Genomic DNA, 15,992 nt, shown 5'->3' with positions numbered 1-15,992 from the left:
CCGAGGGGCGGGGTCGAAGAGCCTGGAGCCCGCGGCGTGGCGCAGACGGCGCGCGGCGATGACGCACTGCGGTGTGCGCGAAAACGACGGCGGCCACGGCGCAGGGGCGGGGCGAAGGCTGCGGCAGCGTCAGGCGCGCGCACACGTTGCAGCCTTTCGCTTTCGGCGGGTTGGGGTGGCTCCGGCGCCGGACAGGCGCCTGACAGGTGGACCTGCAGACTCTTGGAGATGGCGGCGCTCTGTCTGACCGTGAATACAGGAGACCCTCCCCTGGGTAAGGGGCCGAGGCCGCCGATCTGTGTGGGTTGCATCAGCCGGGGAGGGTGCGGGGCGGGAAAGGTCGCTGCGCCCCGGCTTTGCGCAGTGGCCGGCTGGGTCGGGGAGATTGGGCCTGCCCCTCTCCCGCGAACTGTACACGGAGTGGGCTCTGCGCCCCCCGCCCGCCCTCTGTCCCCTGGCAGGTGGCTCTGTTCCTAAAACAGTTTCCCGGGCGTGGAGGGAGGCGCGGTGTGAGCCCGAGCAGGGCGACACGAGGCTCAGCTTCAGACCCTCTCTCTCAGAGGGATGACTCCCAGCCAACTCCCTTCTCCCTTTTTGAAATGGTTTTCCCTGGAGACTGAGACCTACTCGTAGAAATAGCATGTTAAAACTTAAAATACTATTATTTTCTCGTCCCCTCTTTTAGTATTTCCCCCTATTTATCTTACTTTCCTTTCTCCCTCCTGTCAGAAAAGATCTTCAATCCACTCGACTCAAATTTTCTTTCAGTTTTATTGGGTTTAAAGGGAACAAGGCAGACGGTCGTAGGAGCGTTTAAAATTTCAACCGAGGTTGCATTTATTTTTAATTAGAGGCAGCAGGGTAATTGCTGCAACAACCAGACTGCGGATTGGTGGAGTTGCTTTACTACACACCATATGGATGTAGTAAACGTCGAACGTCACCTTCCTGATCCATCTTAAGTTCGATTTAGAATTGCTTTTTCAACGTGGCCAAGATTATTGTGGACAGATAGCTTAGAATTTCTTATTTTTTTATTTCTTTGGGAAATTACACAAAAGAATTTACGTAGTTTATTGATCTCGTATTTGTTAATGCACATGTATAGTGTAGACGCACAAGTACTTTTCTAATGTTCCGCAAGCCCAGACCGTTAGATACAATTGGGCACATAGGGCTGACAGAATCACTCGTTACATTCTCAACTTTAGTGTCCTTTTGAATCCATTGGAACAAGACCCACAGTTTAATAGCCATTTTAAATATTTTAAAAATGATAATGTTCTGGCATATTGATTCCAGTAATTATGGGCTAACCTCACACAAATCAATGAACTCTAAAAGAAATGGGTTTGATTCTTGGGCTGGAAAGCACTAGACCGTGTGGCCTCGTGGTTAATAGCAAAGACGTCTGGTTCCTGGAGACCTGGGTCCAATTCTGGCTGCCACTTACTAGTTACGGAACCTTGGCAAGTTGCTTGTTTGGCTTCTCCTACAGTTTCCTTGTTTTAAGAAAGGAGGAATAATATCTTCCACACAGGGTTGTTGCCAGAATTAAATGAGATTGTAGGTAAAGTTCCCAACACATTTTAGATCAATAGTTATGATTGTTACTAATGTTACTTAGGAAATTACCCTAAAGGTAATAGACCAGTTTCCTTAGTGAATTATAGAACTCAGAACCACATTCTGGCAGTATTCTGGAAGAGTCTTAAAGAAATTTGTTGTCATTTTGAACTATAGACCCCTTATAGAATATTTATTTCTGTTTGTTTCCCCCTCCTTTTTTATTTTTGATTTAATTCTTACCAATCATTTAATTCAAATACATTTTATCTTTAAATAATCAATAACATTAGATGAAACATTTAGAAAAACAGCTTGCATTGCTAGAATTTCCCTATTTTACATGCATTCAGCGTATTTTTTTAATGTTAAAATAATTTCAAACTTAACAAGGTACAAGAATAGAACAAAGAACACTTTTTCCTTTATATGACTGGAGAGCATGCTGCAGGTAATGATGCTTCAACACCCCAGAATACTCCAGTGTACATCTCTCACAAGCAAGGAAACTCTACATGACTTCACAGGACCATCAAAATCAGGAAATACACATTGATACAGTCCTTCCATCTAGTGCATGGAGCCATTCCTATTCCAACACTAGTTGTTCCAATGGTACCTCCATAGTGCAGGGACCAAAATCCAGGATCATGCTTCGTTTGTGCCTAGTTGTCATGTCTCCCCAGTTTCTTTCAATCTGGAATAGTTTTTTAGTCTTTTCTTGGCTTTCATAGCTTTGACCTCCCTGAAGATTACGGGCCCCTTCGTGAAGAATGTCCCTTGATCAGGTTGTTTTACATTTCCTCGTGGCTAGTTTCAGGCTACACATGTTTAGAAAAATTAGCACAGAAGTGATTTGTTGTTCTTCATTTCAGCCCATTAATTGGTGCATGAATTTAACTCCCCCCCTTACTGATGACGATAACCTTGATTACTTAAGATGGTATCTGTGAGCTTTCCCCACTACAAAGTTTTCCCTTTGTAATTAACAGGCATTTTGTGGGGAGATGCTGTGGGATCATGCAAACGTTCCACTCCTCATCAAAACTTACTCGCTGGTTTCAGCATCCATGGATGCTTCCTGCCCAACATGGTTGTTAGTAAGATGCTGCCAAATGGTGACCTTTCCGTTCTGCCATTCCTTCTGCATGCATTAGTCGGCATTTTTCTGTGAGAAGAGCTTCCTCTTTCCCATTGAGAAAAAATTCATAGCAAAATGAACTCAGTAGGTTATAGTCTGTTTTATTTATTTTCAATTTCTATTTTTAAAATTTAAAAACTTTATTTTTTAAAATTAGTTGTATTGACTTATGACTTGTATATAATAAAGTTCACCACTTTTAAGTGTACAGATTGGTTGACAAATATATACAGTGTGTGACCTACACCAGAATAATGATATAGAATATTTTCATTGCTCCAGAAAGTTCCCTCATGCCATTTGCAACCTATCCCCTTTCCTCATCTCTGGCCTCTGATAGCCACTGATCTGCTTTCTGTCACTGTTGTTTTGCTTATTCTAAAATTTCATATACATTGAGTCATATCATATGTATTTTTTTGTACCTAGGGTAAAGCTTTGAGATTCATCTTTGTTGTTGCCTATAACAGTAGTTCATTCTTTTTATTTGGTGTATGGGTTTCTGTTGTATGGATACACTAAAATTTATATCATTTACTTTAGTGGTCGAATTGCCCCTATTTGCCAGTGGGAGCCCCTCCAAGCTAGTCTCTGTGTCTTTTTGGCATATCTCTTATCCTTCTTTGAGTACATTTTGCTTTCTCGCACAGTGAGATTTTCCAGGTTTATCTTGTGCTTTCCTTGCCACAGTGCTGTTTTCAGTGGAGCATATTTAAAAGCCAATATCTGGGCACTAGTTGTCCATTTTAGCCAAATAAGGGACAAAGAAATAATGAATCAACTTAGTAAACTGTATTCTGTGTTGAGAAGAAGATTACATTGTGTTTTAGAGTTCAGGTTCTGGCCTATCTTAGACCTGCATTCAAATCCTGACTGCCACATATTTAGTCAAGGACTTCGGGCTAATTATTTAATCCTTTGAAGCCTCGGTTTCCTCTTCTGTAAAATGGAGATAAAGGTGTCTACCTCTTAAGGTTATTACAAAGATTAGAAATTATAGGGACTGTACAGGATTTAGCACAGTGCCAACCACATAGTAATTGTTCAAATACTGTTAACAATAGCATTTATAAAAGCATTATTCTAATTTCTTTTTGTCTCCCGATGGAGGACAAGATTAATTTCAGTGTCCCTAATTGGAAGCTGAGTGTACTCAAAAGCAGCTGGACTGCGCCGGTGAATGGATTCTGATTTGTTATTTCTCCAAGACCAGATGACTATGCTTTCTGTTTACAGACTACTGAGAAAAAAATTTGCTTCATGCAGGGCTTAATATTGGTTTGTTGACTCATCCTATTGCTTTATGATTCAAGTTTTAAATACTAGGTTGTTTGTAAAGAGAAATAAATCTTTTCATCTCGATATTTTTAGGAGCATTATTGGCAGTAGAACATGTGAAAGACACTGTCAGCATTTCTGTTGAAGAAGGGAAAGAGAATATTCTTCGTGTGTCTGAGTAAGTGCTTTTATGTCTTTGTTTTCAGTGCTGAACAGCATTTTAAAAATATTCAGGATTAAATGTATGCTTGTTTTACTTCCTAATTGGTAGATCGTCCCTAGAAGAAAATATGCTTTTCCTCATTCTAAAAGAACCATATGTACCCAGAGACTTAAATTTGTCAGCAAGCTGTCTGATTTCACTTGTAATCTGTTTAAGAGAAACTAGAAATGTACAGAAAGACTTATATATAAGAGTTTTTAATTCCGTTGTAATTTATTCTGGTGGAAAATTGGAAGTGCAGTCATGTGCTGCATAGTGATTTTTGAGTCAACGATGGACAGCTATTACAATGGTGGTCCCATAAGATTAATGCCATATAGCCTAGGTGTGTGGTAGGCTATACCATCGAGGTTCTGTAAGTATTCTTTGTGATGTTTGCACAACGATGAAATTGGCTGACACGTTTCTCAGAATGTATCCCTGTCATTAAGCAACACATGACTGTATTTAGAATCAATACTAATAGGAAATAAGTAAAGTTGGTAAGTCCACAGCATGGAATATTAGACATTTCTGAAAGAGAGGCTTATGAATAATTTTTATGGATATGTTCATAATCTAATATTAATAGAAGAGCAAGACGTAAATGTAAAATTACATACCTGCATAGAAAAATATGTTTGAGAAGTATACAACAGTTTTAATAGTATTTGTTTCTGGGTCATGGAATTGTGGGTGATTTTTTTTTGTTCTTTTTACTTCTCTGTGTTTTCAAATTTTTCTACAGTGAGCATATACTGTATGCTCTCGATTAAAGTGAATCAGCATCCAGGATATATAGAAGATTGAGTGCCCTTGGACTTAGCTCTTTCTTTTGGAACCCACTGAAAAGAATAAAAAGAACTGGAAAGGGAGACATTATTCTCTTACATAATGAAAGTGAGGAATAGACACAACCTGGTTTCAGATTCTTTTTTTTTTTTTTTTTAAAGATTTTTATTTTTTTCCTTTTTCTCCCCAAAGCCCCCCAGTACATAGTTGTCTATTCTTCGTTGTGGGTCCTTCTGGTTGTGGCATGTGGGACGCTGCCTCAGCGTGGTCTGACGAGCAGTGCCATGTCCGCACCCAGGATTCGAACCAACGAAACACTGGGCCACCTGCAGCGGAGCACGCGAACTTAACCACTCGGCCACGGGGCCAGCCCCTGGTTTCAGATTCTTTTAAGAATACTTTTCCAGATAGGGGAGTCTGGACCAAACTGAAAGAGGGTTTCAAAGATATTCTCAAACAGGGTGCAGATTTTGAAATAGGTTTAAAAGGTCCATAATAAACTTACAGAAAGGCTTGTGTTGGGGAAGGGGCAAGATATACAAAATACATGCAACAAACACGGCCTTCTCCCCATCTCCTCCCTCCTGTCTTTGTAGTCGTATCATAATTTTGCTTAGATCACCATTCAGTGCTTACGTTATAATAACTTTGTAAGTTTTATTCACTGCCAAACCACACATTATGATTACTTTTCATGCATAACTTTTACTTTCCGTAGAATAAGTGTTTACTTTTTTCTCTTTCTTCTGAAGTCTTTCTGATTCCTGATCTTTTCTATGTGACTTCAAGAAGTACACAGGAATCTTCCTTTAGGATTCAGTATTCTGAAATTTCACAATAATATGCTTTAGTCTGGAACGATTTTTCCTCTCTTCTACTGGGCGTTTGGTTGCTCCTTTCAATGTGGAAACTTAGAAATAATTCTGTTTTTGGAAATTGAAAAATTTTTTCTTTGATGATTTTTTCCTCTCTAATTTTTGTTCTTTATGTGGATGTTGAGATTAGTCCTCTTACTTTCTTAAGTATCACCTTCATCTTCCATCTATTTTTTCATTTTTCTTTACTTTCTGGAGAGTTCTTTAACTTTATCACCTCATTTTTCTTTTTAGTTTTTCATTTCTGCTCTTATTTCTTTAATATCTTAGAATTAAGTTTTTTGTATTTTCTGGATACTCCTTTTGCAGTATCCTGTTCTTGTTTTATGATTGCAGTAGTATATTGTTCCATTGTCAGAAAAATTTGCTTATTTACTTACTTTTTAAGCTTTCTTTTCTGTAGTTTGTCCAAGTTACATTTTTCTGTGTGTTTATTTTGGTTGCTATCTTTCAAGTTAAAGGCTTTCTTCAAATATTTGGTAACTCCTCATGGCATTGTCAGATTTTTGACTGGAAGACTAAGGGTATTTATGAGTTCCAAACTCAAGGGTGGGTTTGTCAGCTCTGAGCTTTGCTCTGGGATTATCCGATTGAGCTGTTCATTTGGGGGAACTTCTGATGCTAGCACCTTTAGGTCTTTCCTTTTGGGCTGATGAGGTTATCCAGAGAAGACTTTCAGTCTCCTGTTTGGAAGGTGAAGAAGAGCAGGTGTCTGAAGATTCTGGCAACTGAGGGTAGGGAAAAGGCTGAGGTTCGCAGCATCCAGTCTGCATGTATTTTATCCTCCCTGTTGTCTGTGTAGCCCAAGTCGCATCTGTGCCAGTTTCCCCCAGTTGAGAGACCCTCTGTTCCACTCTTTAGAGAATAAGGCTCCAGTTTTTGCTGGGATTGGGTAAGAGAAGTAGCCCAGCTGTGCAGAATAGGGTTTGAAGGTGTCTGTTTCCAACTCTTTTTTTTTTCCTGACTGATTCTTGAATAGACTTTGAACCAGTCCTTCTTATTTTAGCCCCAATTCATTCTCACTTCCAAGGATGCCTAGTTCCATTGATTAGTAAGTTTTTGGAGAATTCTAAAATTAATTTGGATTGGTTTTCAGCTTCATCTACTGTCCACTTAAGATTTAGTTTTTTTGGGCCTGTTAAATCCAACTGCTTTCTAGTTTGCGAAATTTTATTGCTTTTGTCTCCTTAGTCTCTTTTTCCTTATGGGTTTGTGTCGTCTTAAAAAATAATTTTTGCAAAACAATTTTGATGGAGTTTGATCTGTCATCTTTACCTGGAAGTTGATAAAATTAGCCTCTTTATGACAGTGTGTCCTTGGCTTCTTTGCCTTGATTTATCTTAAATCATTGTTATTCTCAATATTCCGATTATATTTTCACCACTGAATAGACATGTAGAAACTAACAGTTACAAGGATGAAGCATCATAGAGATACCATACTCTGAAGTGAATTGTTGAATTTAGCTGAACATTTCAGAATAAATTGTAGTTTGATAGAAATAAAGAACAAAGTAGACCTGTTTTTTTAATATAGTACAAAGTATATGTTAAATATGATTTCTATTTTTATATTTCGTAAGTCTCATGACTTACTGATTTGCTAGAGCAACAGTAATATTTTATTTCATACTATATTCTAGAAATGTGGTCTTCACGGATGTAAATTCCATACTTCGCTACTTGGCTAGAGTTGCAGCGACAGCTGGGCTCTATGGCTCTAACCTGATGGAACATACTGAGGTAAGGAATGAACAGTTCCTGCGTTGTGTTTTGTTTTGTTTTGATTTATGCTTCTGTTCTTTTGAGAACCTCATCATTTTATTGTTGGCTTATGTACTATTATTCTATTTAAGGATATTAATGGAATGTTAGTTATAGATCAAGTTAAGGAATTCTTATCTTGTTTTTATTTTCAGAAAAAGTCTCTTAGCTCCTAAGTTTGAACTTTTAATCCCATACTAGCTGTCTTATTCGGTTATATTGGGTGCTGTCTTCCTCTTCCTAGATTCCTAGAATTTCATAACTGGATGGGACTGTATAGATAATGAATGCAACTTCCTTACTTTACAGATGATGAACAGGTTTAGAAAAATTAAAAGGTTTGCTGAAGGTCACACACAGAGTTCGGGTCCATTTTCCTTTCTGAGTATACCTTATTTAGTTAGTTAAAGCAGTGGATTAACTTTCCATACTAAATTCTGTAATTTGGGATAAGAAAGGCATGGGGTTCTAACTGAGGTCATTTTTTTGTTTGTTTAAAGCTAAACCCTGGGGTGCATTTCTTTTCTGTCTTTTGTGTTGACAGATTGATCACTGGTTGGAGTTTAGTGCTACAAAACTGTCTTCATGTGATTTGTTTGCTTCTGCAGTCAACGAGCTCAATCATTGCCTGTCTCTGAGAACATTCTTAGTTGGAAACTCTTTGAGCTTAGCAGATTTATGTGTTTGGGCCACCCTAAAAGGTATCAATAATTCTTCTTAAAGAATGTTCTGTCTTAATTATTTAATATTTTGCTGGATAAGAAGTACACATATTTCTATGTATATGAATGGGCATATCTGTATATCTACATCTATAGGCAGTCACTTATGACTTTCTTACAAAGAAATAACCATCCTGGCTATGTTATTCCTATCCGGTCACAAGATTTCCCTCTCATCTGCTGTCCCCGGGGGTCATCGCTCTCTCACTACCCCAGCACCCCTCTTGCCTTTGGAGCTGACCTCATTCCTGCTAAAGAAGCTTTCATCATAAAGAAGTCATTTATCTCAGCATCTCTTCCATCTCAGCCATTGCTTTACTCCAGGCATTGTCATCTCTGGCTTGCTTGTTACTCACTAGGTGTGTGAGTGGGTGTGGTGGTCTGGAGTTGTTCCTCTGGGAAGTCACTTTTTACCTCTTCTATGACTAGTCTGCAACAGGTAAGGATATGGGATTGATGAGAGGTACAAAGGGGACTGGAGTGTTGTTAGTTTATTTTCTTTAAAAAAAAAAAAAACTAAAGCAAATATGTCAAAATATTCTATCACTCTTTAAATCTGGGTTATGTGGGGGTTTTTTCCTATATTGTCTATTCTCTTTTGTGGCTTAAACTTTTCTCCAAATTAAGTTAAATTGTAATAGTAACCAACATAAAACGAAGGCCCTTTCTAATTACACCTTTTTATGTATAGGTTTGTTTATGACATTTTTGTCTATTTTGATTTTTGACTTAATATTTATGAAAGATAATTATCTTAAGAATTTAATGATGTTAAAGGGTTAAATATACTTTTCTTCAGTACCTACTTTTGATGTTATACCTGAAGAAATGAGCTACTTATACTTCTTTTTTTTTTGAGGAAGATTAGCCCTGAGCTAACATCTGCCACCAATATTCCTCTTTTTTGCTGAGGGAGACTGGCCCTGAGCTAACCTCTGTGCTCATCTTCCTCTACTTTATACATAGGATGCCTCCGACAGCATTGCTTGACAAGTGATGTGTAGGTCTGCACCTGGGATACGAACTGGTGAACCCCAGGGTGCCAAAGCGGAATGTGCGAACTTAACCACTGCACCACTGGGCCAACCCCTACTTCTACTTTTTTCTTTTTGAGTAAGATTAGCCTTGAACTAACATCTGCCACCAATCTTCCTCTTTTTCCTGGGGAAGACTGGCCCTTAGCTAACATCCATGCCCATCTTCCTCTACTTTATATGTGGGACGCCTGCCACAGCATGGCTTGACAAGCGGTGCGTAGGTCCACACCCAGGATCCGAACCAGCAAAGCAGAATGTGTGAACCTAACTGCTGTACCACCAGGCCGGCCCCCCTACTTTTACTTCTTGATCTGATTTTTGTTTTGTTCTCTAGTTGATCTGCTGAAAGCTTTTCTTTTATCATGAAATGTACCATCAGCCTTATAGTGGGGGTGGCAGAGGTCAGGGCAGGATTAATATTCACTTCAGGGAATTGAACTGAAAAAATATTTTTAATTAACTTTTGTGAATTCTGTAAAATATATTAAATTATTAGAAAATATTTCAATGTATACCTAGATTTAAAAAATTTCACTATAGAAGTGCAACATTAAGCCATCTCATTTACTTAGATTAACCACGATTGAAACTTTGCTTTTGAAGTTGCAGATTTATTGAATGGTTTTAAAATTGTGTTTGCTAATAGGAAATGCTGCTTGGCAGGAACAGTTGAGCCAGAGCAAAGCTCCCGTTCATGTGAAGCGTTGGTTTGGCTTTCTTGAAGCCCAGCAGGCCTTCCAGTCAGTAGGTACCAAGTGGAATGTTTCAGCAGCCAAAGCTAAAGTGGTAAGCCTGTTTAATTTTTTTTAATGTTGACATCTCTGCCTGTCTTAGACCCTAGATCTGAAAAAAAGTTATTCCTATTCATAGTTTATTTTCTTTTCATGAATAGAAGATATTCTTGGAAGAATCTGCCATTGTTAAGTCTTGGTTTGACTTTGTTTTACTACATAAAGCCTTAATCTTTGTAATTATATATGTAAAAAATTATCATCACCCAGTGTGTGTCCCTTAGGAAATCCAAACTCTAAGTAACTAAAATCTTACTATTTCACTGCTCTAACAATGCTTTCTTCCTCCTGAATATCCTATTGTCTGTTTTGTGAACCATTGACCATTGAGTCCTGGGCTTCTGTAGAGCCTTTTTGTTGATTCTGTAGGAGGATGTGACATAGAGTACAGTAGAAAAGGTCCTCTTCCCCGGCCAGAGTTGCTCTGCTTTGTTCTGTTTTATATATTTGGCATGTGTAGTAAAAGTTGCACTGTGAAAGTTTTTTGATCCAGTAAAATTTGAAAACTAATACCTGCTTGTGTAAAGACATCACAATCTACTAACTTGTTTTGGCTCAAAATGTTCACTCATCCTTCACCACTTTTCACATCTGGTTGGTCAGCAAGTTCTATCTATTATTACTTCTCATATCTATAAATTTGTTTTCTGTCTCCACTGATGTTAATTTTTATTGAGGCCTTGTTACCCCCTGCTTGATTTAATACCATGATCTCATCACTGAACTTCCTTTCTTTGATCTCTCTTTTTTCTAGTTCAGCCTCTGTACTGTCTGAATATCATTGTAGGAAATACGAATAAATGGTCCCATTATCTCTGAGAACTCTCCCTTGCCTAAAACATAAAAGCCAAGCTTATAAGGACCTTTATGTTTTGGACTTAATCAACTATTTCAACTTCCTTGCCTACCCACCTCATAGGCATCGCTACCTTTCCATGGACTTTGCACTGCTCTTCGCTGCCTTTGTGTCTTACCTGTGCTGTTATTCCTTTTCTTAGAAAGAATGCCCTTATAGCCTCTCCATCTGATGTATTTGCACTTATTTTTTAAGATCCACTTTGTTTCTTACCTCCTTTTAATCTTTTTTTGATGACCCTAGATGCTGTTTGTTAGCTTCAACTGACTGCTTTAAGAGCGCCCTATACATGCATACACAGATCTCTGTGACTGTCGTTTGGTGTTATTTACCTCCTTCACAAGATTTTGAGTCCCAAGTGCAGGGATGATGTTCTAGTCCTCGTTTTTCTCATAACCATGCCTGGTACCTAGTGTGTACTGAGTAAGTATTTGTTGAATGTATTCTTAAACATTTAACCAGATTAACTATTTTTATTGTGTTGTTTTTCAGGCACCTGAGAAAAAGCAAGATATTGGGAAATTTGTTGAGCTTCCGGGTGCTGAGATGGGAAAGGTTACTGTCAGATTTCCTCCAGAGGCTAGTGGGTAAGAAGATATAGCTTATAATTACAATCGAATGTATTTACTGGAAAAGCTTTAAGACAGTTACTAAATACTTTCAATATTAATATGTTCATAATATAGAAGAAAATAAGTAGGATTTTAATTGTAGGAGTTAAAATTCTAAACATCGTAATAGTTTCTTAATTATTGACCATGTTAATTTATTGACTTTGTAGGTTTAGTTTATTAAAGAATACGAGAGACATTTTTATTTTACCTCAGACAGAATTTTATTTATAAATAGAAAAATATCTGTGACTGGAAAGATTTAAGTTTTATTTATGTTTTGAGGTATTTAGGCTTTCATTTATAAGGATTTGCATTTATACCCTGGGCAGTCCTTTCATTTAGTAGTAGAAGTTATGGTAGAATTGTTATTGTTATTATTTTCTTTTGCTGATGAAGATTCACCCTGAGCTAATCTCTGTGCCAGTCTTCCTCTATTTTGTATGTGGGTTGCTACAACAGCGTGGCCGCTGATGAGTGGTGTAGGTTGGTGCCTGGGAACTGAACCCGGGCTGCCAAAGCAGAGCACAGCGAACTTAACCACTAGGCCACAGGGCCGGTCCCTAGAATTATTTTAAGTTGTTATTTTCTTCCCAAATAAAGGAAGGGAGTCCTGAAATGCCCATTCCTATTCAGTTCTTTCCATTATTAGCAGGTTTCCCAACGCCTTTCACTCTTGGCGACCATGGAAAATAGTATTTGAATAGCTCATTAGGGGAAAAGACTGTTCTGGCTGGAGGCCACCAGCATGTAGCTGCCTCAGGCCTTGCCCAGTGTTCCCCAGGGCTGATGGGAGTCTGCCTTTGCACACACATCAGCCTCTTTGAAGCATCCGGGACATGCTTTGTCATAGAGCCCTTCTAGTGATATTAATATAATAAAATGCCTTTTTTTAAAGCAGTTAGCCTCACTTAGTAACTTAACCATTAGGAAAGTATTGTATCATATTTTGTAAATGAGATGATTATTTTTTTCCAGTTTGTTTAATTTCAGATTTTGTATTCTGTAGCCAGATTCTTACTCATCTGTGGTAAACGGAATGTGTAGGCAATAGAAAATGGCAGATAAGGAAGCAATTTCATTTTAGCTGTATATTCATAGTTCTTCACAAACTATTTCATAAGCACCATTAACAGCAGAATCAGTTTTAGAATTCCACATCTTCTCTCTGCTTTTCTAAGTTTGCTGGTTTAGGTGGTGAAGTAAAGGACAGGTAGAAAGAGATGAAAGAGAAGTAATGATTCTGGAAAATCCACGGACTACCTCATTAAATGATTGGTAGTCGATTGAGTGAAAGCAGTCTCACAAAAATATAGACAGATTCAAGAAGGACAAATGTTCAAATAGCATCGCTATAAATAGCCACTGCTAAAAAAAGTGGCTTTTACCAAACTATTAGAATCACTACCCAATGGGACAACTATGACCTCTCATACCAAGTACACAGGAGCAGCATATCTGGTGGTAGGGACCCAAGATGTCTGTGGGAATTAAACCGTAAACAGCAGTGGCTGTTTATAGCGATGCTGTTTGAACATTTGTCCTTTTTGAATCTTTCTGTGTTTTTTGTCAACACTTCTTGGACTAGTGAGCTTCTCGTGTTTATTATTTACTACATAAAATATGTTTATCTGTTCTAAATTATGTCAATTTCAAAGACCATGCTCTTGGCTGAATAGTTTGGAGATTTGGAATATAAATCAATGTTCAGGTTATTAAAATATTCATAATTTTGATCATATCCCCTTTTACTGCTAAAGAATTCTTAATTATTTGTTAAATAGTTTTTTTCCTTTTCTCTGTCTTGCGTGAAAGACCAGAAGGCTTGACTTTTGCATTTTATTCTTGTTCTTAACTAACATGTATATGGTACCTGTTACGTGCAGGTACCACCAAGCGCTTTACATCTAGTAACTTATTTAATTCTAACAGCCCTGTGAGGAAGGCACTGTTATTATCTCCATTTTACAAATGTTTTTGAAACTGATTCATATAACGTTTTAGCAACTTGCCAAACTCAAACCTACGCTGTCTGGCTCTAGATATGACTAAAAATTACATTGCCTTTGTCTGTTGTATGTGGCAGAAGCCCAATTCAGCATCAGTACTAACGCAGCATGAATCTTATTTTCTTTAGCTATTTTGATACAGATTGTCTCTTGAGCTGATTAATTACCTAGTGAACATTTTATAGTCCTCTTAGTTTCTTGAGGTTTAGAACTGCACACATTATTGCAGATTTAGAAATATCTTTAAGAATAAGATAATGGTTTGATTTCATGACTCCTCTTAAATTAATTACTGTACATAAAGCCCATTGACTGTCAAATAGTAGGTAGTCAGTGACTGTTAATCTTTTCTTTTTTCTCTTCTTAACAATATGTATATTATGTTGTTGGGGGTAACACTTTAAGGGAATACTGCACACAGTGTTTGTTTCTTTCTTGGAACTCACAGTCCTTTATTTTATTTTAAATAAAATTTTATTTTAGAATAGTTTTATATTTACAGGAATGTTGCAAAAGTAGTAAAAAAAAAAAAAGTTCCCATATCCCCTGTACCCAGTTTTCCCTAATGTGTTAGCATCTAACATTACTATGGTACCTTTGTCACAGTTAATGATCCAATATTGATATATTATATTAGCTAAACTCCATACCTTTTTGATTTCATTAGTTTTTCCCTGATATGCTTTTTCTGTTCTAAGATTTCATCTGGGATACCACTTACAGCCCTTTATTTTATGCAGAAAGTTTTGTATAACTGTAAATGCATTGTATTGTACTTGTCTGCATTAACCTGTGCATATAAACTCTTTAAAATTGAATCATTAATCTAGAATGCTCCATGAGTTTCTTAAAAATGGATTTATTTGAAAAATGGTCTAAAGACATAAGGGGTTGTGCTTTTCCTTCCTCTCTTGATATTAACCAAGATTACAGGTGTGCGTGAAACCAGGTGACTGTAGAACAGTGCAACTGCAGCTACTGTTATCAGTGGGAGCTGCTAACAGTGAGAGCTGATTATTTAAACCTTCTTTCCCTGTGCCTTGTTTGCTGCTGAATTAAGTGTATTTCCAACAACAGTGGTATAGGATGTTACTTTTTACCCACTTCAGTGATAGAGGAGGATGTTGATATGTAATGTCATCCACAGTACCTCTGATTTATTTTATTCCTTGTAACTGTCAACTGCCCGTAGGAACAGAATAGTGTTTCTATAGATTGTGATTCATGGGGTGCTGGTACTGGATGAGATCTTCAAGATCATTTAGGTAAAATCCCTTTATTTTGGCATCTGAGAAAACTGAAGCTTAGAGAAGTAAAGTGGCTTTTCTGTGGCTCCTTATCCTCATGTGTTGTTTCATTTAGTTATCACAGTGACAGTGGCAGTCTCAGAGGTGCTTCTCTCTAATGGGCATTGGGTGGGTGCCCAGTCCTCACTAGCATCGGGTCTTATTAAAGACACTGCCTTATAGCATTGGAAACAGTTGTGGAAGCAGTTTTCCTCTAATTAAGTGACCATTTATTCTTCTGTAACAAAAAGAAAAAGAAGATTCTCCTTAATGTTGTAATATTTGTAAATAACTTGTACGTTTGTGAGATTTTATATATGGAATTGTTTTTTATTATTTTATAAATGTTGTAGTCTTTTTTCCTTCCTGTCAGGGTCAAATTTTCTATCACAGTACTTCTTGCTAGAAAATGAAATATGACTGGAGTACCAACTAGAAGGATTTTTGTTTAGTTCTCATCTCCTCAAGAAGGTTAAGTTTAAGTATTTAGTTAAAACATGTTAATGAGTTTCTTTGTGAAATGTTTTTGTTTTAGTTACTTACACATTGGGCATGCAAAAGCTGCTCTTCTGAACCAGCACTACCAGGTTAACTTTAAAGGGAAACTGATCATGAGATTTGATGACACAAATCCTGAAAAAGAAAAGGAAGATTTTGAGAAGGTAATTAAAGGTGTAGTGATGACCTTTTTTCAGAAAAATTAATTAAAATTAGAGGGTGACCTGATACCTTCACGGTATGAAAGTAAATTAAGTTTGTTCTCATAGCTGCTTTTTTTCCTCATCTGTGTATTCTGTGTCTGAGACCTAAGCCCAGAAATATTGAGCTCCCATACGAAAAATCTTCAGTTTATTTTTTTCTTCCTCAATTGTTGTAGAATATACCTAAGTGCTATATTTTCCTACTACCAATTTCTTAAATGAATTGGTCACTAGAGGCAGGTTTTCTTTTGTCATATGATCTTAAGTTTATGAATGAAACAAACATTAAGTAGGTATTGGAAAACGTGAAGGTTTCCTAGCCTCTTATATCATCTTTATTCAGAGGCACTGCAATTGGTTCA

The 15,992-nt window shown here is 37.5% G+C and overlaps 1 protein-coding gene across 1 annotated transcript in view; it reads left to right on the top strand.

The window, feature by feature from the left end:
- Positions 1-29: 29 nt before the first annotated feature.
- Positions 30-15,992, top strand: part of EPRS1 (glutamyl-prolyl-tRNA synthetase 1) — a 71,903-nt gene continuing 55,940 nt past the window's right edge. Inside the window, exons 1-7 of the mRNA XM_014840024.3 lie at positions 30-274; positions 4,079-4,163; positions 7,497-7,596; positions 8,162-8,318; positions 10,023-10,162; positions 11,516-11,610; positions 15,465-15,591. Coding sequence (XP_014695510.1) covers positions 229-274; positions 4,079-4,163; positions 7,497-7,596; positions 8,162-8,318; positions 10,023-10,162; positions 11,516-11,610; positions 15,465-15,591 — 750 coding nt within the window. The 5' untranslated portion in view covers positions 30-228. The remainder of the gene's footprint in view (positions 275-4,078; positions 4,164-7,496; positions 7,597-8,161; positions 8,319-10,022; positions 10,163-11,515; positions 11,611-15,464; positions 15,592-15,992) is intronic.

The sequence above is a fragment of the Equus asinus genome, chromosome 30 (genome assembly GCF_041296235.1).
Source record: "Equus asinus isolate D_3611 breed Donkey chromosome 30, EquAss-T2T_v2, whole genome shotgun sequence".
NCBI classification, from domain to species: Eukaryota; Metazoa; Chordata; class Mammalia; order Perissodactyla; family Equidae; genus Equus; species Equus asinus.
This window is presented reverse-complemented; position numbering and strand designations above follow the sequence as displayed.